The 26,401-nt window shown below is 31.2% G+C and overlaps 2 protein-coding genes and 1 long non-coding RNA gene across 3 annotated transcripts in view; 1 reads left to right on the forward strand and 2 right to left on the reverse strand.

Annotated features, from left to right (window-relative positions):
- LOC121119773 (retinoid isomerohydrolase) overlaps window positions 1-18,624 on the forward strand; it is a 116,683-nt gene extending 98,059 nt beyond the window's left edge. The window contains exons 5-10 of the mRNA XM_040714561.2: window positions 1,408-1,564; window positions 1,632-1,849; window positions 1,923-2,072; window positions 17,692-17,787; window positions 17,855-18,070; window positions 18,126-18,624. Coding sequence (XP_040570495.1) covers window positions 1,408-1,564; window positions 1,632-1,849; window positions 1,923-2,072; window positions 17,692-17,787; window positions 17,855-18,070; window positions 18,126-18,428 — 1,140 coding nt within the window. The 3' untranslated portion in view covers window positions 18,429-18,624. The remainder of the gene's footprint in view (window positions 1-1,407; window positions 1,565-1,631; window positions 1,850-1,922; window positions 2,073-17,691; window positions 17,788-17,854; window positions 18,071-18,125) is intronic.
- LOC121119771 (uncharacterized) lies at window positions 2,132-8,776 on the reverse strand. The gene is made up of 3 exons (XM_040714560.2): window positions 8,391-8,776; window positions 3,062-8,321; window positions 2,132-2,783 (listed from the first exon to the last, which is right to left on the reverse strand). The coding sequence occupies exons 1-3, from the start codon at window positions 8,683-8,685 to the stop codon at window positions 2,705-2,707; spliced, it is 5,634 nt and encodes a 1,877-aa protein (XP_040570494.1). The 5' UTR covers window positions 8,686-8,776; the 3' UTR covers window positions 2,132-2,704.
- A 2,955-nt stretch (window positions 18,625-21,579) lies between the features above and the next one.
- Window positions 21,580-22,968, reverse strand: LOC121120987 (uncharacterized). The gene is made up of 3 exons (XR_005865300.2): window positions 22,779-22,968; window positions 22,318-22,711; window positions 21,580-22,241 (listed from the first exon to the last, which is right to left on the reverse strand). It is a non-coding gene; the product is annotated as an uncharacterized lncRNA (long non-coding RNA).
- Between the last annotated feature and the right edge of the window lie 3,433 nt (window positions 22,969-26,401).

Below are 26,401 nucleotides of genomic sequence, written 5' to 3' on the forward strand. Positions count from 1 at the left end.
CAAAAATATCGCCCTCACACAAGAAGGCTGACTCTCTCTTTTCCTGTAACTACAAAAAGGAGAGATGACTAGTATGAGTTATGAACATTGATAAATTTTTCCGACTCGTAACAATTTATCACAATCTTAAATTAATCCATTTGATAACTTATCCTAAATTATATTTATCCTGGAACTTAATAAATTTCATTTTATACCCAGACAAATTAAAACTTAATTTATTTTACTTCGACATTCATTTACCATATATGATTTTTTTTACATAAGTATAAAAATAGCTTTTTATTTCGTATGTAATAATAAAAATATAATATTGGATAAAATAGAGGGTAAATACTCAATTACTATTACCTATTAAAAACTATAATATTACCCTAAAAGACTTGAACGTATCTCACTTCTACATAAGTTTCTAAGAAGTTCATTTCTAGTTGAATTTATTATGATAACTAACGGTAATTGAGTATTTACTTATATTATTTTCCATGAGTTAAGGTCATATCATAGTTATATATTTTTAGAGTTGTGCAGACACAGCAAGTTTTTGGATAAGGATTGTGATATATATCCGACAATATAAATATTATTCCTTGCTGGTGTTGAAGATCCTCTAGAGAAAGTTATATAGCAGAGAGATTTCCCCATAATGTTGTTTTTAGTATTCCTTGATCCCAGCCTACACCGTAAAAAAAAAAATGACTGAGTGACGTCATATGAGAAGCGACATCCCCCGAAAAAGCGTTAAAACGCTACACCATTGTATCTCCTATGGGTAAAGGTCGCAGTTTATTACTTGTTTTAAAGCTTTAGTCTGACTTGGTTCTAGTAACATTGAATACAATCACGCGGACGCCCCTGACACGCCAAGATACTAAAAGACTCACACTTTGTTTGATAATAGTTTATTCATTTAGAAATAATTTATCCTTCATCACAGTCTACAAAATTTAATATTCATTTCTTCTACTACTATTTTAGATTATAATATCCCAGGTATAAAATGTAATGGTAAAAAAGTACTTCTTTTGGTTCATTGGTACGTATAGTAGGTATCATATGTAACAACTATTTTATGGTATGTTGGGGTAGCATAAAGCTCCCGTTAGAATTTGAAGGGAAATAACTTGGGATTAAAAACAGGCAGAAATTTTGAATAATTTTTGACCATCGATCTAGCTATATGGGGATAAGAATTTACCTTCAACAATAAATACTAAATATTATAAATCCATGAACAGATTAGTTCAAAAATGTCCCGTTATTTAATCGTAGAGTTAGTAAAGAATCAATAAAATACTGACTGAATTCTCTATTTTTGATTAAGCAAAATATATTTACATTTGTATATATTTGATTGAGTTTTCAGCTATAAAAACTGATGAATTACTTATGTATTCATATTTATAGTGTGAGTTGGAGGATTACCTTCCAATATTAATGGCCACACCTCATCCCCAAATTGAAGATGATGGAACAATTTGGAACATCGGGACATCATACTCTAAAGAAGATAAATCTTTTTCCTATACAATTTTTTATATGAGAGAAATTGAGGGATCTATGAGTAAGAAGTTTATGGAGAAATCCATAAATAGGAAAAATTAGTATAAGACATATTCGCCTCTTTTCAGATTGTAATTCTCGCTTGGACTCTGCCGAAATTCATTGCCAAATCCCCTGTAGACATCGATGTTCTCCCGCTTTTTACCACAGCTTTGGTTTGAGTGATAATTACATTCTCTTTATCGAACAACCTCTTTTCTACGAGGATCCGGGAAGGAGTAGACAGTATATTTATGAGAACTCAGACTACAAGTATCAAAACCTCAAATGGAGACCACATGAAGGAGTGAGAATATTTATATTTCATTACTTTTTTAAAACCTCATAACCCAATTGTGATATTTTTTTTTTTTACATAGGTTCGTTTTTATATCGTGAATAAATTAAGTGGACGAGTTCTTCCAATCCAATACACAGCCATTCCTTTTTTCTTTTTTCACCTAGTTAACACGTATGAGAGTAAAGATGGAAACCTCATTGTCGAAGTCGTAGCGTATGACAATGCTGAAGTAAGTAGAGGTCTAAAGTTTATTAAAATCTATTTTTGAGAAATGAATCCAACTAGAAATTATGGTGAAATTATCATTATTATATTTATTCAATTAAAGATAGCAATGATGAAGGGAACAAAATCATATGTATATCCAAATAAACCATTAATTGGATTGTATAACTTTGAGAGGTACATTTACAAATATTTTTTTTCCTTTATTTGTACATAGTTCCCTTGCAAAATAGACTTATTAACAGGGATATTTTTTCAATGTCCTCGATAGGACAAGTAATTTAAAAAAGTTTTAAAAAAATATAGTAAAAATTCTGACAAATTTCATTTTTGTATGTATATAAGGGTTGAGTAAAAGAATATCATGTATATGTGTAAATCAGACGGAGTAAAAAATACATTTGAACTAGAATTACTGTTTCTTTTTGCCCAATTTCTTTTTGCTTAAAGTTTTCTTTTTGATAACAAGTGGTGAAAATGCGAGAAGAACGCCACCACCAGCACCACTACCCTGAGACTCAGCAGAGGAGATTCCTTCATCATGATCCTTTTGCTGAATATTATAGGACTTTTTCTTTTTCATTGCACCTCGTACAACTCTTTTCAATTTGAAGGGAGTGTGTACTAAAAGGGATTTCAATGTTTTATTGAAGTTTGGAGATTTGGGTAATGAGGACGTCGATGATGAAACACTTGGAAGGCTGAGAGTTTCATCCTATAAGAAAAAGAAATTATAAAATAAGTGGATGTCCTTTGCACATAAAATGTCCGCCTCCCTCCCCTCCTTATTTCAAAGCGCAGGAATATATGTATGTACAATACCTAAGTATTGCATATTTCCAAAGAAAAATAAAATAAGAGTAAAAATTTAGCATACATTAATAAATTGTCATTTTATTTACCTTACTTTATTAATATAACCATAAAAAATAGAAAGAAAAAAAATTATTAAATGTATATTCGTAATTAAGGGTATCAACAAATAAAACTTACAGATAAACTGATTCGAGGTTCTTCATTCTTGCTACTCTGAGAATGGGTAAATGTGATGATGGTTTTGTTTGAGAATTGGCCAATACTTCAGAGACTTTAATCTCTTTATTTCTAGGACTCCCTTCATCTTCATTCCTAATAAAATAGGTGTTTGAATGAAAAGAATGCCGATGAAACGAACCCTTTTGTCTTTTACGAGACACGGGTGAAGGCGAGGAAGGCGCATTGGAGTCATAGGCACCTATTATGGAATGAGGGCGCAGGGGTTTGTTTATACTAGAATTAGAGGATGATTGTTCCGGACCAAGCGTCACTGATAAAAGTCTTTCAGTCTTCCCCCCTTCCATTAAATCTGATTCTTTGAAAGAATCTGTATTATAAAATTGCGTTTCTACTGGATATGAGGACTTTAAATGAGCGGGCTGCAAAACATTTCGGCGCATTAGTTCACTCAATCGATCTTTATCATTACTTAATGATTTGTCAATGGATTCCGCCAAGTATGAATTGGAGAAAGATTCACCGTCCTCATCATCTATATTAAATAAAACCCCACTTCCACAAGGAGGTCGACGACTATGAATATGAATTTCAGAACGAGTTCGTCCTGATTTGGCTCTTCCTGGCGTATCTTTATGAGGAAGAGATGGTACTTTAAAAATACTATGATTCCCTGAATGCTCAGAGTTTGACTCTAAATTCTTTTGTAGTTGGCGAATATTTGTTTCAGCAGCAGAAAATTGGACAGATAATTGACGATTCTCCAACTTGATTTTCTTCAACTCTGACTTTAATTGCTCGACTTCTAGAGATTTTTTTATAGCATCTATCGTATTGGCATTTTTAATTTCTTTAGATAGAGTTTCATTTTCTTCCTTGAGTCTTAATATCACATTTTTGGTGGCAGTATATTTCTTCACTAAAGCTACAAATTCAGATGTTGTCTCGTCGAGTTTATTTGATAACTCATTTGTTTTGTTTATGGCAGATCGGTATTTATATTCAAACTCATTTGCACGATGACTTCCAGTTTTCTTAGCCTCTTCTATCTCTGCATTCTTTAATTTGACAATTTGTTCAAATTTATCTTTGTATTGCCTTGATATGTTTTCAGCAACTACTTTAATGCGAGTCTCATACCTCGCCTTTTGTGCCGCTAATTCATTTCGAGATTTTATCTCCATTTCATTCCTCATTTTTATGATTTCATCTCCAAAAATTTCACCCAGGGTTGTCTCCTCTCGTGTTGATTCATAGACACTTGTACAAGCCGCCACAATCGTTTTTTGATGTACTACTTCTTTCTTCTCCGAATTGACATGCTTCATTGTGTCAAGCTCTTGTTTTAATTGCAATCTCTCAGATTCTAAAACATTAATCATACGATTTACATCCGAGATTTCTTTAGACTCCTGAAGTGATGATGAAGACATGTGATTTTCAAATGCAATTGAGAACTTTGCATCTAGAAGGGAACTTAACTTTCTTTTGACTTCATTGAGCTCTTCAACTTTAAATTCCAATCTTTTATTTAATTCATAAACTTTTGTATTAAGCAAATCCGTTTCAACTTTAAATTTCGTATCAAGGGACTCGATTTCCTTTCGGTGAATCCTTTGATCTTCTTCTTGGGATATCTTAAGGTTATGAACTTCGTTTTCAAATGCACGTACTTTTGCTTTTTTATTGTCTAATTCATAGGCTTGATCATCCATGTTCTTCTTGAGGGATAGATTTGCAGCTTCTTGCTGGCTTAAATCCTTTTTGAGATCGGTTATATGAATTTGTTCCTTTTTGAGTAGCCTCATGTTCTCGATTAATTCATTTTCTTTATTTTCCCATTTTGTTTTAAATTCAGATGTAACTGAATTTAATTCCTCACTCTTGCGAGAAAGCTCAACTTGAATCACTTGAAGTTCATGCTCATGTTTCGTCCTCGATTGCTCCAAATCAAGATTAAGTTCCTTCAATTTATTGATTTCGAAATGAATATTTGAATTCTCGGATTCAAGGATTTGTAATTTCCTTTTGTGTTGATCAACTAAAGAGTTCAACTTACTCTCTTTTTGAAGAGATTCTTCAGACATGTTTGATAACTTACATTCCAGAGCACGGTTTTGCACTTTTGTTTCTTCAAGATTCTTTTGAGATTGAGCAATCTGACGTTCAAGATCACTTAATAAGTTATTCATTGAATTTAAATTATTTTGGTTAGAAACATACTTCTTTTCAACAACATCATGCTTGTTTTTAAGATCTTTATTTATAGAAGAGAGATCACTTATTTGACGATGCAGTTCTGAAAGTTGTAGCGTGTGTGCAGATTCAATTTCTCTCACTTTAACTTTAATCGATTGATTATCTTTAATTTGCTTCTTTAAATCCTCTTTGAGATTAAATATGTTGTTTTCATATTCATCTTTCAACAGCGAAGTATTTTCTACGGCATCGTTATACATTTTTTCCGAGTTTTCTTGAACTTCTACAGATTTCCTCAACTTATCTAATATCTTATCTTCTTTTTCATCATTCAATTTCTTCAAATTACTATAATATTTTTTGAGATCATTGAGTTCAATATTTTTCGAATTTAATTCATCAAATAGATCATTGGTTTTCCCTAATTCAAGATTATATTCCGTATGATGCTCATCAAAAGACACTTTCATATTATTGAGTTGATAAAATAGCTCATTTAATTTTATTTCATAGCACATAATCTGAGATTCTTTTGATTGATCTAATTCTTTCAGAGATTTTTGCATTGATTGAATTTCTAATCTATGAGCCCGTAGATCCGAAGCATTTTCTTCCATTGCATTCACCAAAACATGTATTTTCTCATCTTTGACTTGTATTTTATCCATTAAATCCTTATTCTCCGAAGTAATGATCTCTAATTTGCGAATAATTTGACATTTTTCCACCTCCATGGACAGAATCTTCGATTGGAATGCTTTGGATTCTTCTTCCATCTTGTTTTTTAATTCCATTCGAACATCTAGGGAATTAGTAAGTAATGGTTCTTCATTCAAACCATTTAACAAATAACCATTCTCTGAGTTTATAAATTGTGCTTCAATATCATCAATTTTTTGAATTAACGACTCGATTTCAAAGTTATCTTTTGAATTTTCAAACATAGAACCCATTTTTTCATCCTTTCTTTGGGATGTAATCATATCCTTAACTTCATTAATAACGCAATGTATGAGAGATTTAAATTCAATCCATTTTTGAGGCGTTTCGATTACCTCATCAAATAAGGATCCGACAGAGTTTGACAAAATGTTGGAGCAGGATTCAATTTTAATCAATGAAGGCACTTGATTTAACTCTTCATTCTTTGGATTTAATAATACATTAGATTTTGAAAAAGTATCATGTTTAATTAAAAGTTCTTCGTACATTTCCTTAACAGATATACATTTTGTACTTAATTCTTCATTCGCTTCACTTAAGTGTTGTACCAATGCCTTAAATTTAATATTACTCTGATTAGAAGTTGACAATTGAGCTCGAATATTTCTACATTCAGCATAATGCTCTTCTTTTAATTTGAGTAGTTCTTCATTTAATTGCATTTGAGATTTTGAAAAGGAGTCACGTTCTACTAAGATTTCCTCATTATTATTTCTTATACTTTGACACTCTATTCTAAGTTCTTCGTTGATGTGGCTCAAATTTTGCAATGAAGTCTTATATTCACTATTACTTTGATTAGCAGTTGACAATCGAGCTTGAATATTTCCAAATTCAGCATCATGTTCTTTTTTTAATTTCAGTAGTTCTTCATTTAATAGCATTTGAGATTTTGAAAGAGAGTCACGCTCTACTAAGATTTCCTCATTATTTTTTCTTAGACTTTGACACTCTATCCTTAGCTCATCATTCGCTTGGTTCAAATCTTGCAATGAAGTCTTATATTCACTATTATTTTGATTAGCAGTTGACAATTGAATTTCAAGTCTTTGATTTTCCAGTCTTCCAGAATGAAAGTCTTCTTCTAGTTTACTATATTTCTCATTTAATGACACTTGTGATTTTGAAAGAGAATCACGTTCTGCTATGATTTCTTCGTTATTCTTTTGTTGACTTTGACACTCTACTCTAAGTTCTTCGTTGAGTTGGCTCAACTTTTCCAACGAATTTTTATATTCACTATTACTTTGATTTGCAGATGACAATTGAATTTCAAGTCGCTCATATTCAACTCTTTCAGTATGACACTCTTCTTCTAATTTCAAAAGTCTATATCTGCATTCATCTAACTGCTCTGTAGTTATGGATAGTTTTTCCTCTAATTGAGGTATGACAAGTGTGTCAGCCATATTTTCACCTTGGAGAAGAGGTAAAGAGCCCATTGATACTAGATGGTCATCTATACTTATATCACCGATGGATGCACTAGGGAATATGGACCAACTACTACCGTTGGTATTTCCAAATAAATTCGGTGGTTGATTCATATTATCTAGAGCTGATCGCTTGGAGTCAAGAATCTCCCGCAATTCAAATACTTGTGCTTCCAAATCCTCACATTTGTCAACCAAATCTCTATTAAGTTCTTTTTCCGAGTTTAATGAGGTCTGAAGCTCAATTACTCTGGATTCAAACTTTGTATTAGCAATTGATTTTTCTCTAAGTTTCGAGTTTTGACTTTCAACCTTACTCATTAGCTCATTTCTGTCGTCAATGACGTCCCTTAGTTGTTCTTCGAGTCCAGCAACACGATTTTCATAATCTTTTCTTTCTGCAAGACGTTTTTGTAACAAACCACTTGATAATTCTAGGTCTCCTTCATTCTCATCACTCAGTTGCTTTGAGTATAGATTCGCTCTTGCAGACTCCAAAGATTTTCTCAAAGTTTTTCGTTGTTTAATCAGTTCTACTCGTTCTCTTGCTAAATTAAATGTTTCAAGTTTTTCTTGATCTAGTTCAAGTCGAGTGGCTCGAAGTAACTTTGTTTTTTCCTCAGCAATTTTTTGATATTTGGATATTTGAGCAGTGACAGGGGAGGTAAAGAAGTCTTTAAGAGGGAAATGGGCAGATGAATTTGGAGAAAAATGAAAGGTAGACGGTGAGGAACGAGTCTTCATTTTTCTAAATCTATTGATAGGGGTTGTTGGACATGGTAAAGGCTTACTCACTTCTATTACATCAAATTCTTGGGATTCATTAAAGAGAGGATCATCCCATTTTTCTTCCAGTATAAGAGAAAACATTTTTTCAATGGCCCGTTGATCCTGAACTTTCAATCCTAATAAATAAAAGTTGAAATTACTATTTTTTTAAAACTGTCATTGATTGTTAATACAATAAGACTCACCAAGAAGAGCTCTTTTGATGGGCTGCCAACCATGTTTAACCGAGGCAAAGTAGGCCATGAATAAGGATATTCTAAGATAAGTAATCTCACTATCTCCGTACTCGGGATTCATTAATACATCAGGAGGAAAAGATCCTTCCAGTATTTTGATTGCCTTGCCAATGGTACTATCGGCAGCGATAGTACCTTTCGACTCTGAAATCCCATCGATGATCCACTCTATAAAATCTCCATTCCCCCACGAAAGATTCAAAGACGTAGATAAAGACTCTAAACTTGATTTAAAAGAACCCATTCCACACACTGTTCCTAGCGATCCTGAATTATTATTTCAACTGAGGAAGTCTTCTTCTTATTCTATCATATTATGTGTAGCCTTAATCTGATCCTGCTAATAAAATGGAATGGTGGGTTGTAATCTTTTTTACAACCTTATAACTCTTTCCTGAGTTACTATCAGACTAATTGGTAATTGAATTAGTAATTGACTATCACCCAAATATTTGTGTCTCAATCTTTAAAACTCTTTTTTGCCAAAATTAATAAATTTACGGTTCTTTTAAATTATCATAGAAGGAAAGACATCAGAGTTCCTTATAATGTACCGCTATATAGTTGTTTTATTTAGATATAATGCTGAAACGGAATTCAATTTAATTTATTAGTTCAATTAAATCTAGAAATAATCATCGTTGTATCAGTTCCTGGTCAGTTCGGATCTATAGACGTAAATCTTAGGTACCCAAGTTTATGTATTTCTATTAACCTTGGGGTCCCCTAACTTTAAGATCCAGATCCGAAATCAAAATTAGAAGGATCTTATCTCAAATTTTAGAATTAGAATGAGTTAAAGCATTAAATGAGAATGAGCTCCATTTAAGCCGTTGACATTTGTGAATAACTATTAAATAATAGTTCCATATTAGGGAAGAATTGGCTAACTACTAACTGATTTTGGGCCTTTTTTTCTATTCATTTTAAGATGAGAGGCTTCGTTATATAAATATAATTAAGATATCGACGTGCGCGATGCAACTGTTGATGTAGATATAGCTCCAATCAAATCAGCAATCACTAATCAAGATAAATAGAGATGCTACGTTCAAAAAAATAATATCTTTTTTTTAAAGCTAGGATGAAACAATACTATCAGTTTTTAATGGATCTTTTTTAAGATCAAAAAAGGTCAAATTAAGGTAAAAAAATTGCTTAAAACTATTTTTCATTGATTTTGCTAAAAAAAAAGAAGTATTAAATAACACCTATTGCATTTTAAAGAGGATTTTTTTTGGTATTTGTAAAAACCAAAAAAATTATTGATAATAATGTCGTTGAAAAAATAACCCTCGATAACTGGTTCATTTTCTTGTTTCCCTGCTTTTTCTTAAATACCTTATATATTTGTTGTCAGCTGTCGATTCTTTCCTCTTGTTTGATACGTCTTGGCTATTTTACACAGACCAAAGTTAATGCTGGCACGCAAGACAACTCGTGGGCCGGTATATGAACTGTGGCTATAGTTGATGGTGTCTCTGATGATATTACAAGAATTGGCGGTCGATTGCAACCCGTTTGTTAGTCACGTTGCCACGCAACACAGCCTGTGGGCCGGAATATCAACCGGGGTTATAGTGGATGGCGTCCCTTATCATAATACATGAATTGACGAAGGGTGCTTACTTTTAATCAAGCCCTGTGGGCATGCTACATATCTCATGAGCCGAGCATCAATCCTTGCCTTAGGAAAGGGTCTCGGAAGATAATGTGAAATTTATGATTTCAATGATTTTGCACATCATCAATCCTTTTCAGTTATTATGCACATTAACGGTCTTGTTCAGTTATTAGATTTCTTACTTTAACTGCAACATATATATTGCTTTTGATTATTTATATGAAGAAATTTTGGCTATCATATAGAAACACAAATTTCTAGCTACGCTTTTAATTGATTATTACTAAACAATATCATAATACAGTTTCGAATAAAATACTATGTAGATTTGAATATTACGAAATTTATATATGTAATTCATTTTAAAAATGGTTAAAGAAATAATATGACGATGATAGCCTGGTAGTACATAAGCTATATATAGCAGTTGGTATGATTTACTTAACTGGTTAACTACCAAATTATTTCTGGCCTTTTTCTGTTTCTTTTTAAATAAAAGGTTGCGTGACACAATAAAGGTAACGACGTGTATAGTTATATATAAATTCACATACATATATTTATTTTATTATGCATTTTTAACTATAGAAGTGGTGGAAGAATTTAAGTGTAGTAAATTGTCTTTGTTTATTTTTTTCAATACAGTTTAAACATACTGTTAATCAAATTGAACGATAATTTGTTGTGAAATCCTTGGTCAGTAGATATAAAGATGTGAAGTTTTGTACCACAAACTAGTTTAATTCATTGGATTTGTGTGAAGAATGTCTCTTTTTAAGGTGGTCGTTTTTAGTGTAAGGTAAATAAATCTTAAAGAAGAATGATTGATCATTCAAATGAATGATTAACTAAAATAAAAATACAGTCTTTCCTTTTTGTTAAAGATCTTTGACATACCTAGTCTGCTAGAGATTGGACTGAAAACCACTGTCATTTTAATATATTTTAAGTACTCATAAACAATTCCAAAACATTAAGACTTAAAGGCAATAATTAACTTTATTGGATGTAGCCTTTTCTACTAATTTCAGTGATGGCAATATATTCTATATGTGTTCGATAGCGACAAAGTAGTTTGAATTTTTCAACCGAAATTCCAACTTCCTCTTAGTGTTTACAGTTTGTAATTCTCGGAGTTTTGGCAAATTGATTGGATAGAGGGTGCCCTAGTGACCATTCATGGACATCGAACAGTCTCTTTGCTTAATATATTTGTGATCATTTAATTTTATCTTCAATTTCCTAAATATTTTTTGACAGTGTATAAAAAAAACAAAAAACAATGTCTTCGAGATAGAATGAGTAGCAATGGATTATTTTCTTCAATTGTGCTTGAATCTCATATATTCATACATTGCAGGTTATATTATTTTCTTTTAGTTATCTCATATGCCATGCATAAAAATTGCAGACCAAATGAAAGTAGTTTTGTAATCATGACACAAAAAAAACTTGCAAAATAAAAAAAGGAGGCATTTTGTATGATAGGAATAAAAGGCTGATCTTCTCCATCGATAGAACTATTCAATCTTATTTTTGACTGTAATCTTGAGAGAAATTGTCATTTTCTCACAGTAATAATAATTATATAATTTAGAAAATCATCTACTAGGAGTTGCAATGCAATCCAATGAAGAAGACGTAGAGTTGATACATAGCACTTCAATTACATAAAATGGTATTGATAATGGATTCATGACGTGATCGATCTGAGAGAATGAAAATCCTTTTCAATAATATCAAGTAGAATAGTAATGTATCTTTTTCAAAAATAAAATATGTTTTCATCTTACTTTACGATGGAATAATTAGGATTGCATCTAAAAATGATAATACCTTGATTAATTAATAATCATAGTATGTAACATAGTTAATCACAAGTCATTTGACGAGTATGAGTAAAGACGAGGCTTTTAGCTAAAGTTCGAGTAGATTCTGAAGTCACGGCTTAATGAGCTTATATACCCCTTCTAATTTTCCAATATATTTTTTTCATAATGGAAGCTTCGACGGCAGCTATCCATGTTCAAATGTTTTTCTACAGATGGGAAAAACTATCACTGAATCCTTACATAGGAGTAATTCACTTTCTCCTTCCAAAATTATAAAGCAGGCACCTGAAATTCACAAAGGTCTTTATTCAGGTGTACCATATGTCTCACTCCTGCCTTCTCCTTGTGCTCTAACAAAAAACCATGGATGTCTGAAGCTGGATTTGTAGGCCACTAGTGGATACTCGGATGGATATAGGAAGAGGCGGAGAAGAAGAGAGGTAGAGCGGAAGGTCTGGCCACACTCAAGGCTGACTATTCTTTTTCAGTCTTCAGAAAAGTTAAGTAATTCAATTAAGTACACATTATGTCAATCCTTGAATTAGTTTTATATTTTCATTTTAAAGTAACTTAGCCTTTTACCCAAAGCTAGAACCTGTTTTTGAGTTTGTGCCCATCATAGCCATACCTTAGTTCCAGTTGCCGATTAAGTTGACGACCAGTACCCTGTTTTTCGTCTACAGAATGGGTAATATAACCCCACTTCGTGAAATGGAGGCTGCACAGTCATTGAATGTATTTTTGAATTCACTTTGAGATCCATTTTCTGTCTTGGAACAGTCCACTCCCATTTGGATTCAAGTTCCAGATTAAGAGGCACATTGAATCCAGGAAAACTGGTATAGGATCTTACGATTCTTGGGGATGCCCCCATAACCTTGACGGTATCCGCGGGCACAGCACTTCCATCCCATCACCTTAAACTTAAGAGTAACGATCGGAATAATAAAGCCATAAGTATCTTTCACTACTAAAAACAATGACTAATCAATTTTAAAATAAGCCTCGTCTTGGAGCCGGCGCGCTTTTTTATTCTTTTGCATGTAGTCCTGATAGCTTGAGATATCCATGCAAAAAGCCTATCTCTATTAATATTATATCAAGTCTGAATTAAACCTCCTACTTTAAATAGAAATAAAAAGCCCACAATTTAATACATTGAGGGAGTGTAGACAATTTTAACGTTCTATGTATCAATTGGTTGACAGTTTGGGAATCACTGTTTTAAGCTATTACTGACACATTACTAATGTGTAAGTAATTAGATATTACATATCTACCTAATGTGCATTAGGTAGATATGTAAAGGACAAAAATAGAATGTAAAGCTATATTTTAAGCCTTCGGGGAATACTTATTCATATGGATGATTTACATAATTTGTACGTTGATATTAAGTGAAGGGAATTGATCTTAAAATGATTTTCCCATAATAAATATGTACATAGGTAGTTAAGACTGTATTTGCATACTAGTGAATGATTTACTCTTGGTGAAAGTGAAAATTCATAATTATCATATTTTCCATATTCTATCAGGAAAGTATGTTGACTCGATTTTCTTCTTTAAATACAACCACAAAATTGTATCCATGACGAGAACTTATATGTACAAGCAAAGATGCATAAAATATGTCCTAGAAAGTGGGAACGGCTTTTTCTAGTTGACAAACGGAAAAGGCTTTTTGTTTTTTTCAAAGCTGTTATTATTATTATCTAATTCTTAAGAAGAAGTTATAACTGCATCAGAATCATTCCAGCCTATATGTTCTTACTGGTGCTAGGTAATTTTGCCTTAAAATATTTTATAACAGCAACAGCAGACGAGAAAAAAAAAGTTGCCCAAAATAATCGAAAACATAATATTTCCTGCTAGAAACTCCAACAATTTTATCAAATTAAAGGCATAATTTGCATCTGATTATTCATTACATCACATCATTACAACAAGCCTATATTATTTAAATAGTATATATAGTCCCAAGTTAAATATGCCGACATGTGGGGCCTATAATTTTACCTGTAGAGCGGCAGCTTTCGTATAATATCGGTTTTAAGAAAAATAATTAGGCCTTTCAATCTATTAATGACAAAGTCTTTGATTCATCTCCTTAAATAAGCCATAAATTCTCCTTGTTATGAGTTACATCTCCAACATCCCGGACATCCGTTGGGGGATCATCAAACAAATCCTCGTGAGGAGTCTTCCAAAGGGCCAAAGAGATGGATTGTCCGTGTTGTTTTCTGATAATAATTTGTCGGACTTCATTATGATTGTTAAATACAATTCGTCTGCATCTGACAAACCTAGTACCCTTAGTACCATCGAGATCCCTTCTGGTTCTTCACTTCTCCCCACTAGTAAACGCATGAAATGCTTCTATCATCATAATTTGGTAAAAAGCGACAAAATGCAAAACGCCTCGCATTTGTCCAAAAACTTAATAGTTCAAAAAACGGATCAGTCGTCGAGTGTACAACTCGACGTTAAAAATTTGCAGTTCATCAAGTATAGACTCAGGTTCAATACTTAATAATATTTTATTTGTCAGTAGTAATGAAAAACAGTTCCTCATCGATACTGGATCTCAGCGGTCCATAGTTCTGAAAACATCCTATTCTAGCCTTATTGATCGAGCGCCTCCCTAGCTTGTTGCTCCCAACGGAGCTCCTGTAGAAAAATATGTCTTGAGGAAATTATGGATCGAATTCGAGCCTGTATACCTGGTTGAATGGGAGTTTGTTATGGCAAACATAGAATACGGTGTCATTGGTGCCGATTTCCTATACCATTTCAGTTTATCTGTCGATATGGAATGTAGGATGTTACGACGTAACGAAGTGTTGACAGCAATAGCAGAGCACTGTTATATAGCCAATAAATTATTTTTCGAATTTTCTACCCCTCATTCTCAGGAGAAATTACGTTCCTGAGCCTCATCATGGTTTCAAACACGAGATCTTCACAATAGGGCACTCTTGTAACTCGCGTACTCGTCAAATAACTCCAGAGAAGGAAGCTATAGACTATAGTTAAGGCGGAGATATTCAAACTAATCTCAGAAGGAATTTTGCGAAGGTCAAAATCAAATTGGTCGTCCCCACATGATATTCTAACTTTGTATTTCTATTAACCTTGGTAACCCTTAGGTCTAAGTTAACGATGTGTAATCAACAGATTTAGCTGAAAAAACTGTACAAGAAAAAATACAATTCCTTGAGGTGTCCCCCGAATACGAACGCCGTGCAGATATTATTGTGACCTCCATTGTGGGCCCAAATTACTCCATAGATAATAGGGCTAGACAGCGTAAATCGATGTTAATAGATCTGTTGTCATACTAGAATTTTATATTGGTGCGGCTTTCCCAAATCAGCACAACATGAATTTATGCGACATCAGCCCCCTCAAGCAGTTATCTATACTTTGTATCTCCTATTTCATAGAAGGCAAAATACAATTACTTACAATAAAATTTAGTCATTGCCGGTCATTGCACATTTTTCGTGGCATTTTCCTACATACATTCATTTCTTTCATACTTTTTGCATTCACAAAACTTATTTATTTTGAAAAGGAAAATTGTTGATGTTTGAAAACTATAATTCTCAAATTTCTTAGAAATCATTTATGTCTACTAATCTACACCTCGTGAATTTTATTTTATCTCTCAACTTTTCCTAAAAAAAATAACAGAAGACAGTTTATTATTCAATTGGTCGAAAGCCAATACTTCATAAATATATTCTAATTATTAGACAATGATTGAATATTATTCATAGTTTCGAAGTGTTCATTCAAATTCAACCAGTTTAACGTTAAGAACACTGATAAGATGAAGAAAAGCGACGTCCGCAGGGGGTGGACTGGAGGGGCTGTTTCCTTCCCACAAATTAAGGAATTTTTGCTTTTTGCTAGAAAACTTAATTTAATTTTTCAATTATTTTTTCCAAAAATATTAATTTTTATGAATAGCTATGGATTTTTGAAAAAAATTTCGAGAAAAAAAATTCTTCAAAAATTTAGGATTTAAAATGTAATTTTTGAAATATTTTCAAAAACTATGCATATAAATTAAGTTCAAGATTCATGGAACCTCTATCAAAAAATATAAAATATAAATACCCTTCGTAGATAATTAGAGTTATGTATTTTTGTTCAAAAATAACTTTTAGAGCATAATTATAGTTCAGATACTATAAACTATGGTTTTAATTAATTGTGTATGTTTCTGGTTTATTCTAAGGAAAAATGCATCAGCTTATCCGAAACATTGACTTCTATTAAATTAAATTAGATGAATCTTAGTCAAAAGAAATTAAAATAATGAACTGCGCATTGATGAAAATAGCGCATATTCAAGATTTAGTTAAATCAGAATTAGAGATAAGAAAAAACATTCTTGATCGAATAAAGGACGCATCTTTCCCTTAAATTCTCTTTAGTAGTATGTACCAAAGTTAATAGAAATACAAGGTCATACCCTAAGGTATGTACGACTCATGTTGTACTTCCATCATGAACGTCATAAAGTATGATTAGCTGTGTGTTTCGTGAAAATCGGTCTTTCTTACCCAGCAGTCTATACGATACATCAAATTGAAAATAGTAGCAATGATGGCGTCATAGACTATGACTGGTGGCGTGTTTTGTCAAAATCTATTTGTCTTGCCCAGAAGTCGGTACGATACGCCAAATTGAGAATTCTAGCAAGCCAGATCACATGATGATCTAACTTTGTATTTCTGTTAACCTTGGTATGTACTACATATTATTGAATCCATCCCATATTTGTAATAGGTTTTGTAAAATATGTTTGACGGATTCTCTTCACGCTTAATTATTACTATTTCAATTTGCTAATGGATAAAAATAAATAGCAAAAAGTGATGCGTGGGACATAATATAATAGATTAAATCTAATAAGAAACAGATTCCACGATTTGAGACTTTCACTCTAATTGTTGTTAGGATAAATAAATAATGATATTAACAAATTATATAGAATATACTTTTGGAAGAGGCAGGGGGGCGTCTGCAGGATGAGAATTTTTTTTTTTTTTTTTTGGGGGGAGGAGGCCTTTTTGAAAAGAAAATTTAATTATTAATTTTTTTAGCAAAAATTAAAAAACAATAGCTATAATTAATTTTTTTTGGCAAAAATTCAAAAAACAATAGCTACAGTTAATTTTTTTTGGCAAAAATTTCAAAAACAAATAGCTATTAACAAAAAATTAAATTTTTTAGGAAAAAATTTAGAAAAAAATTGAAAAAATAACATTAATTTCAAATATGAAATTTTCTAGCAAAAAAAAAAAATTCTTAATTTTGTATAAATGGGTTTATTATGTATATGTTGTATACAAGTTGCAGTTTGTCTAATTTGCAACTTGTACAACCAATTTGTCAAGGTTGCAGTCAAAAAAGGATATGAATAATTTTAAATAATGGATTTGCTGTAGGATAATGAAATAATTGAATATTCCATGGATAATAGACAGATCAATGCTGTAATTTTTGACCATTTTAATACAAATTATTAAAATATAATTAATCTGTAGCACATTATAAAGTTCAAATAGCCACAGTTATATTGGTCATAAATACATAATAATATCAAAATAATCAAAGTATTTTAATAAATTAAAATTAAATGGTAGTGGCATTTAGTAGTTGGTAATTAGAATGAAAAAGGATTTAATTAAATAATGAATTTTAGAAGGAAGAAATTGCAACTTGTCCAATGATCTTACGAAAAATCTACAATCCAAACTTATTTTTCTCTCAATTTCAGATCCTAAACGAATTAAAATTTGCAAAAATAGAAAAAACAGATCGTTGTCCCACAGCCAAAATCAAAAGATTTGTACTGCCTTTGACAGTAGATCTCGTGAGTCCTTTGAATAGATATATACATATATGAATTAATATAATACAATCAATATACTATTTTTTAGACTCAAGTTCAAAATGGTGAGGATCTTCTCTACAAAAACCGATTCTCTGTCAATGTAAAATCTGTGTCCAGCACAAGGAAAGGTATAGAAATCCAACTGATTCCAGAAGATCTCGTCCCTGAAACATTGGAGTTTCCTCGGTTAAACTACGAATATAGTGGAAAGAAATATCGATATCTATATGGACTTGGAAACGAGTACTTGCATCCTAATAAGGTACCCTACTATAATTGAGAATTAAACTTATTTAATCATCCATGATTTTATTTAGATATTAAAGATTGACACAGAGTCTCGTGACGTAGTCGTATGGAAAGAGCCTGGTCACTTTGTGTCCGAGCCCATTTTCGTAGCTCGGAATATACATTTGCCTGAACAAGAGATGGAAGAAGATGATGGTGTTGTGATTTTTACTCTATTGAACACATCTCCTTATAATACAGTTCAACTCGTAATCCTTGATGGAAAGACATTTAAGGAGTTGGCAAGGATTAAATTTTTGACAAAGGGAGAAGTTGTGGAAGGTTTTCATGGGATCTTTGTTCGACGAAATCATCAAATCATTAGATATTAGGAGCGAAATAGAATAATACAAACGATGAACCAGGATCACCCCCTCTTAACCTTATTATATACATTTATTACATAATTAATTAATTGAAATCCCTTTCAAAGTACAAAGAATAAAATATGTATAAATATTAAACTTTATATAGAGATCCGTCAATTACTATAATAATAATATATACATAAGTACATTTTTTTTCAAATTTAGATATTTTAATTGGAGTTTTATTTATTTATTTCGACAAAAAAAATGATGTAGTGGAACCAGGAATGATTAAGGAGGAGTTCAGTTCATGCCTATTACATGTTGAATTATAATACAGTGCAACAATCATTTTGTACAAATGAATTCGAGTCAAAAAAGGAATTTATCTTTGAGTGTAGTTATCAAAATGGATCTCAGTTATTCTCTCAGTAATATGAATTTTGAAATATCTGGGATTAAAGTAATTCGGGACTATTATCGTTCAGGATCATTTTTAACCGTTAAATAATCCCCAAATTAAAAGTGGGAGTACTAAAACTTATTTAAAAGTGGGAGTACTAAAACTTATTTAAAAGTGTTTTATTTTTTTACTCAGTATCTTGATCTGAACTCGATATATTTCCATTTTGAGGCTGAAAAATGATAAAAAAACGACACTTTTCTTTAGATCCTTATAACTAATTGACTTTAAATTATATATTGAATGTTTTTCCATACCATAAGCTATGATATTCCTCATCAATATGTATTATGATTTATAAATAAGTTGTAGGTAAGGGCACACAGAAGAGTGTCGTTTTTCTCATTTTTTAGCCAAAAAATTGAAATATATCGAGTTCGAGGTAGACTACTTTCAATTTGAGGATTATTTTAGGGTTAAAAAATGACTCTGAAGGAAAATAGTTCCAAATTACTATAATCCCAGATATTTCAGAATTCAAATTACTGAGAGAAAAACTGAGATCATTTTTAGATTCTGCGCTCATAGATAAATTTGATTCTTGTCTTCAATTCATTTGTACACATTCCCCCGTGATAATTGAAGAATTATTACCTCACTAGCATAATGTCAAACCTTATTTTTTTTCCTGCTGCTGATTTTTCTCACATTCTACTCTTTCACTGCCATTCTGAATGTTGATTGATTAAATTCGAATGAGCTTTTAGGAGTTGTGAATTCTTCATTTTGAAAAGACCAATTGTTCCGATTTACAAAGCTCTGATGAATACATTGTCTGTTTAATCGAAGTTTGATGGCCTAGTGAGAAATTGAGCCTGCATTGCCATAACTGGGACTAATAAAAGAGGGGACTGATCACTTATTTTCAATCACTTAAACCTCTCTACTGTTGGAGCCGAGAAGATGGAATAGTAGTAGTAGGTACATTACATTACTTAAGTTCCTATTGCAGGAACATTCCTTGCATGACTTCTGTCCTGTTCAATGTTCTGCTTCCTTTAATATATATTCTATCATAAGAATGACACAATAAATTATTAAGTAGCATGAATTTCTCAGACACAATGAATCAATATTCAATATCATGTTATGCATTCCAGTAGAACACAATAATTCCAAATACAATGTGATGTTATGTTTTTAAAAATATAGTTAGCATTTAACAAATACTTTATTTATTAAAAGGGGAGCGAAACAAAAATTCAAGATTTTGAAGTAAACATCTACCTGCAGGACAATTTGAGAGAGAACGTTTTTTAGGTTGATGTATGAAGCTATTTTTTTCATTAACTAATTTTTACTAACAAAAGTTACAACATTTAAAAGCAACATGTACAGCATAATCCATAGAAATGATCTCCTTCATCGCACTTTAATTCAGTAGGAATTATACATTCTCCACATTTTAATATATTGAAAAATGTTTCCACAAATAGCCTTCCAGGATTTGAAGAATTCATTAAGACATCTTTTACTTCTTTTGATCAAAATATAATTTCGTGTAATTGATTTTCGGAAAGTGCAGTTAAATACAGCAAATCCGATGCTCTTTTTAGGCCACCTCTATCAATTTGATCTTGAAAAATTTCAATCAGCTCACGATCCTCTCCATTGCAATCTACACATTCATTGATTGTCCTATTAGAGACCAGGAACTTCAAGCAATCACAATCTTTTAATTTAAATGCTTTAATTATAGAAGATGTCATATATCCAGATATGAAAAATAACATGTTTGCGTGAGATTAAGTTAAAGTAAAGTTTGACGATAGAAAGCTGAAGAAATTGGTAATAGATTTGATATCTTATATTTCGTTTTCAAATGACTGATCCTCTTCCATGTTTGCTACATAATCTTGAATTTTTATTCACTTCCTAGTTTTTTCTTGGTTTAGCACGAACCCAACTCTGAAAAAGTTCTTCATTTTTAAAGGGGAACCGCTGAATAACAATATGATTATATTTGCGCTCAATAGAATAGCCTGATCCACATCCCACACGAAGGGGGCATTCTTCCACTTTGATTCAACTCTACCGCTAAATCACCCTTTAAAATTACCAGAATTTTTAGTTACGATAGGGCGATGACGTCACTCTATCATGAGTTTGCCTAATTATGAAATAGCTATTTGTTGTTTTAGTGACGTAGATACTAAATGTAGGGAAAATAGATGCGGTTGTTCCTCTCTCCTCTTTTGGCTCCAGTTGTAGATCATCAAAATAAGTGATATCTGATCAGTCCCCCCTTTTATTAGTCCCAGGCGGTAATGACAATAAACTAGGGGACAACTGATAAAAGAGCAGGACCAGAGAAAAAGTCAGTAAAGTACCTCAAAATTTAATTACTACATCCTGATATCTATTGCATAAAAATGTCTACTTCAGACCACCGACCTTATATAATAACTGGACACTCAACCTATACAATAAAAAGGAGAGTCGCCCTTCAGCTGTCGGCAGCCATTTTATGGCTACACCTACATCTATGTTTATTATTATATCCATCTAGACAAATATCCTAAATATGTCTACTTCATTTTGATCATGTGTTTTTATTATGTATAATTATAATTTGTTTTAATGACTTTTATAGAGGATATATAAAGCTTTTGAATCACTGATTCTTAAAAAGGATTTGCTTAGCAAGGGACTTACGGAAAAGATCTGTTTTGAAATGTTCCGTGATGTTTTTAGCTGAATGATGCAATCGAATTTTAGAGTAAATGAATATAATTTGTTTTTGTAATTTTAGAACATGGTTATTTAAAGGAGAACATTCGAAAGTGTGCGGTTCAAGATCCTTAAATATGTAGGACTTGTCATTACATTTTTGTAATACGCAGCTGGCAATAGCGTTTTGAATTAATGTTGCCTTGGTTTTTAGAACTCCTTGGATTTTTAGTCTCAAAAGACATTTCTCTGTTTCTTTGCGTATTTCTATTACGTCTTTTGATAGAACAAAATACCACCATTATATTTTTTTTGCTATAAAAAATAATTATGGCTGTCCGTTACATAGCTGTAAAGAGATTCCAAGCACTCAGGAAATACTAAATGCTTGGAGACTGATTTGATAACATATCCAACAAAATAAACAACAACACATTTTTTAAATTGAGAAAGGCTATTGACGGAAGGAGGACATCTTTGTCATCATCAAGGAATAGGAAAACTTCTGATGGTTTCCTCTTGTTCTTTGAGGTAGTGAAATATGCAACTGTTTTTTTATCCAACCTTGTGCAATTACCACCACTGTCAAACACATGACACCTAACTAATGGCCACTTATAAATGGAGGAAAACATGGGACATGTTGGATTATTATTGCTTCCTAAATGAGGCCTTATGGCACAAAAGAATAACGCTATATGATTCTGAAAAATAATTAAAAATTGGAACAATATTAAAGTAGAATTAACATACACTAGGTTAAATGCATAAAATATCTACCTGAGATAATTTGTAAGTTAGAAGATCCTTCATCCTTTTAGATTTAACTAAAGAGTAAAATATGTGGCAAATTGAGTAATTGATGCCATGAATCCAATAAAATCAGTTCTTTTACGCGTTTTGACCAAAGGTTACCAAATTAATCCTTCAATTCAGAAATATATAAAAACATATCTTGAACGATTGGTTTCCAATAGCCTTCATTTTCAATTCTCAGAGGAGATTTGAATCCTTTTGCCAATGGATTTCTGCTGAAATCAAAAAGTCTATCAAATCTTCTAAGATACTCGACTGTTCCTTCAGAGTTTCTAAACTCTGGTCATTGAAGATCCTTATTACAGAACTCGACCCCATCTTCTACAGATGAAGTAATGATTTGAGTAGTCAAGTATACCTGTTGAAATAAACAAATTAATTAACAACCTTTTTTTGTTTAAGAAATTGTAACATTTTTCACATACCTTCATTGCTTATATGTTTGATATATTTCGACTTCCGAGTATCTCTGGTTGATCTGAGGAATATTTGAATATATCTGTGGTAAACTATGGTCTTTGATCTATTAAGTGGCCGAATATTATTATGCTATATTGAATAGCAATAGTCTTAACGCCAACCTCAAGATAAATTATTTAGTCCTAATAACAATGCTTTTTTATGACGATGTTTTGAAAATTGATGCACCATCTAGTGTTCAAATAGACTAAACAAAGAAATACTAACAAAAACTATAACGATTGCAGATGATAAAAGGTTATAATTTTTGACAAAGAAAAATTGCAATTACTCCGTCTATATTCAACCAAGTAAGATAATTTTTGCATCATTGCATTTTTCAGCTAAAAAGGCAATAATATTTATTAAATAAAAAATACAAAATTATGATTTTTTCTTAACATACCTACATATTATATTTAAGGGAACTTTATTATTTTGCCAACAGACTGCCCCACGTACTGTTGTTATGATTACAAACGAATCTTTGTGAACAACGAAGTAATAGGTCTTTAAATTTCATTTTTAATTGAAAACTTTCTGACATGATGACATTCTTGGTAATATAATATACCTAAGTGAAATCTCTTATTTTTTTATTTTACCACATAATTATAATATAGATTTACATTTAACCTGAAAATTCTTTTATTTTTATATACATAGGAAGTCACGAAAAAATATTTATTTATATGCACGATGACGAAGTACAATATATTGTTTTTAAGATTATGTTCTGGATTACATTGAAACTGGTAGAACTATGGGGTCATTACCTCCCAGGTGCGTCTACAGTATTATTTAAATTTTTTTTGAGGGTACTTGGTTATCACTGTTATAGAGCATAACAAAGAAAGATCAAAAATTCAATTTCAAATATTAAATTTTTTTGAAAAAAATTTCAAAAATCCAGTTATTCACAAAAATTTCAAAAATTAAATTTTTTGGAAAAAAATTCAAAAATCGAATCCTTTTCACACAATATTACATTTTTTGGGAAAAAATTTTTAAATCAAAAGCTGTTCAAAAATATTTAAAAATCCATCCATATTCATAGAAAATTTAATTTTTTGGAAAAAAATATGATTTTTTTTTTTTTATATTGGGGGTCTACTGGCCATCCAATCCACCCCCTGCGGACGCCCCTGCAAGGGAGGAGGTAGATAATGAAATAAACAAGGACATTGGGAATAATTACAACAATGTTAATCCTCAATTTTACTCTGAGTCCAACATGGACTTAAAAATTATAATACCGAAATAATTCTCAAGGTTACTCCCCAAGCACACCTGAATTATCAATTAGGCTTTTAATCTATTAAGAAAGGGAATTAGGAGTTAAGTAATTATAACAACATCTAAGGAACTGAAAATTCATTCTTCAGATTACAAATTCAAAAAAAACAAAAAACGGGCCAGCTAAAAGATATGTATTAATTTCATCAATACCATAATTATAGTCAAAAAATTCCCCGTCTCTTTAACTTATAAATTAGTTCTGGCTCACGGCGTTACCTTACGAGCACAAAATGTATAATCATTTTGTTGTCAGCTGTCAATGTTTTTTTTCTATAATCAGTGTTCTGAATATGGATTCGTTAAACTAAAATGTTTTGTTTTTTAGCTATGAATTCCATAATTGGAAAGAATTCCCCAGAATTTGATAAATACCACCCACCTAATGACTTATAATGAGATTAGCTGCAATCAACTATTAGAGGAATGAAATAAATGCTAATCCAAATTCAATAAGGAATCACTCCGACTTCGATACTCAATTCTGGTCCTAGTCCAACAAGAACTTTCCCTTATAACTCGTCATTAATTGACCATTCCTCAATTATGGAATTGATTTAATATATTACAATTAGTTTTTATCATTTTTTTCTTTCAAAAAAATTAATTTTCTGTAAACATATGTCTAGGTATATATTGAATATTAAATCAAAAGAATTCGTGAAATATTTTTGTTAGAAATTATATCAATAATTTTGTTACTAGCTTCTCATATATCGTCTATATATTTATTTGTAAAAAAAAATCATGATTCTCAACTATTGAAATCAAAGCTTTTATTTTATTTTTTTAGGAACACTCTGTTTTTATTTTTATACAAATTTATTCCATTAATCTAATTATGTTAATATATAGTACATATTATAATGAAAAATTATTGTCTCAAATCAAATGAGATGAGGAAAGGTATATTAAAGAGCGATTCTAGGCTTCAATTTTTGTTTAAAAGAGAAAGATGATGCAGTGTCAATTTTAATATCGTGCAAGACCCAATGACTAATTACACCAAAATATGTATAAAAAACGTAATCCAAAAACTATTTACAGAATAAAGTTTAGATCTGAAATCTAGAATCCTTCCAGAGACAATTTGATTAAGTCCCTGGAAAAGGTATATCTAAGGTTTGTGTTGATGTTGACTTCATTGGGAGATATCGACGAAAATCCTTGCAAAAAATAAAGATTTGAAATTATCAAACTATGCCATAGACATGCCATTAATGATATTATTACGTGTGGTTGGACGATTCCAAAAAATTTATCGATGCCCATTCTGAAGCAATTCTATTAAAAATTCCCGATACTGATTCCGATTCTGATATCAATTCCGATTCTTTAATATTTTAAATAATAGTTACAGATAACAGATACCATTTTGCGTTCAATGTGTCCAAAGGACTATATATATACTTATATATATATTTGGAGGGGGGGGGGATATTTTTTTTTTTTTTTCAAAAATTCAAAAATTATTCCATTTTTGGGATTTTTTTTTCAAAAATCCACAGCTATTTACAAAAAATTTACAAAATCTCCACTTCTCAAAAACAAATTCATAATTAAATTCTTAATATAAAATGTTTTGAAGAAAAAAATTCAAATTTTAAATTTTTTTGTGAGAAAAAATTAATAGTTATTACATAGAAATTTATTTGTTTGGAAAAAAAATTTGAAAAATTAAATTAAATTTCCAATATTAATTTTTTTGGATAAAAAATTTAAAATTTACAATTTGATATTTAAAATTTTTTCAACAACCTACAATTATTCCCAAAAAATTATACTTTTTGGAAAACAATTTCAAAAATCCATAGCCATTCACAAAAATTGAATTTTTCGGAGAAATTTTCCAAAATCACCAGCTGTTTTCAAAAAAATAAATTCCGATTAATCGTCCCATCTCTTACGCTATATATATATAAAGAAGATAAACCTGGATACTAAACAAAGATTCCACGAAACGAAACTCACTGATCACAACATCATCAGGTATCAGATTAAAAAAAAAAACTAAGAAACTAATTCAAAAACTTTGAATACGATGATATTAATGAAATTGCTAATTAGCAGAGAACACTTTAAAATATGTGACGTTTTTGAAGGACTGGTAATAGACCCCTATATTACAGGGGTCGTTTGAAAAGTCCGTGAAAAATTCTAGAGATGTCACTATTTTCCCGTATTGAGGTTTTTTCTTAGTTAGTAGCATCTCTTGAAAGACATGCACAAAATTTCAGCTATAATGGTCTATTTCTTTCTGTTAAGCATTCCTTTGAATTGAGGAAGTGGAGTG

This window comes from Lepeophtheirus salmonis, chromosome 6, assembly GCF_016086655.4.
Source record: "Lepeophtheirus salmonis chromosome 6, UVic_Lsal_1.4, whole genome shotgun sequence".
NCBI lineage: Eukaryota > Metazoa > Arthropoda > Copepoda > Siphonostomatoida > Caligidae > Lepeophtheirus > Lepeophtheirus salmonis.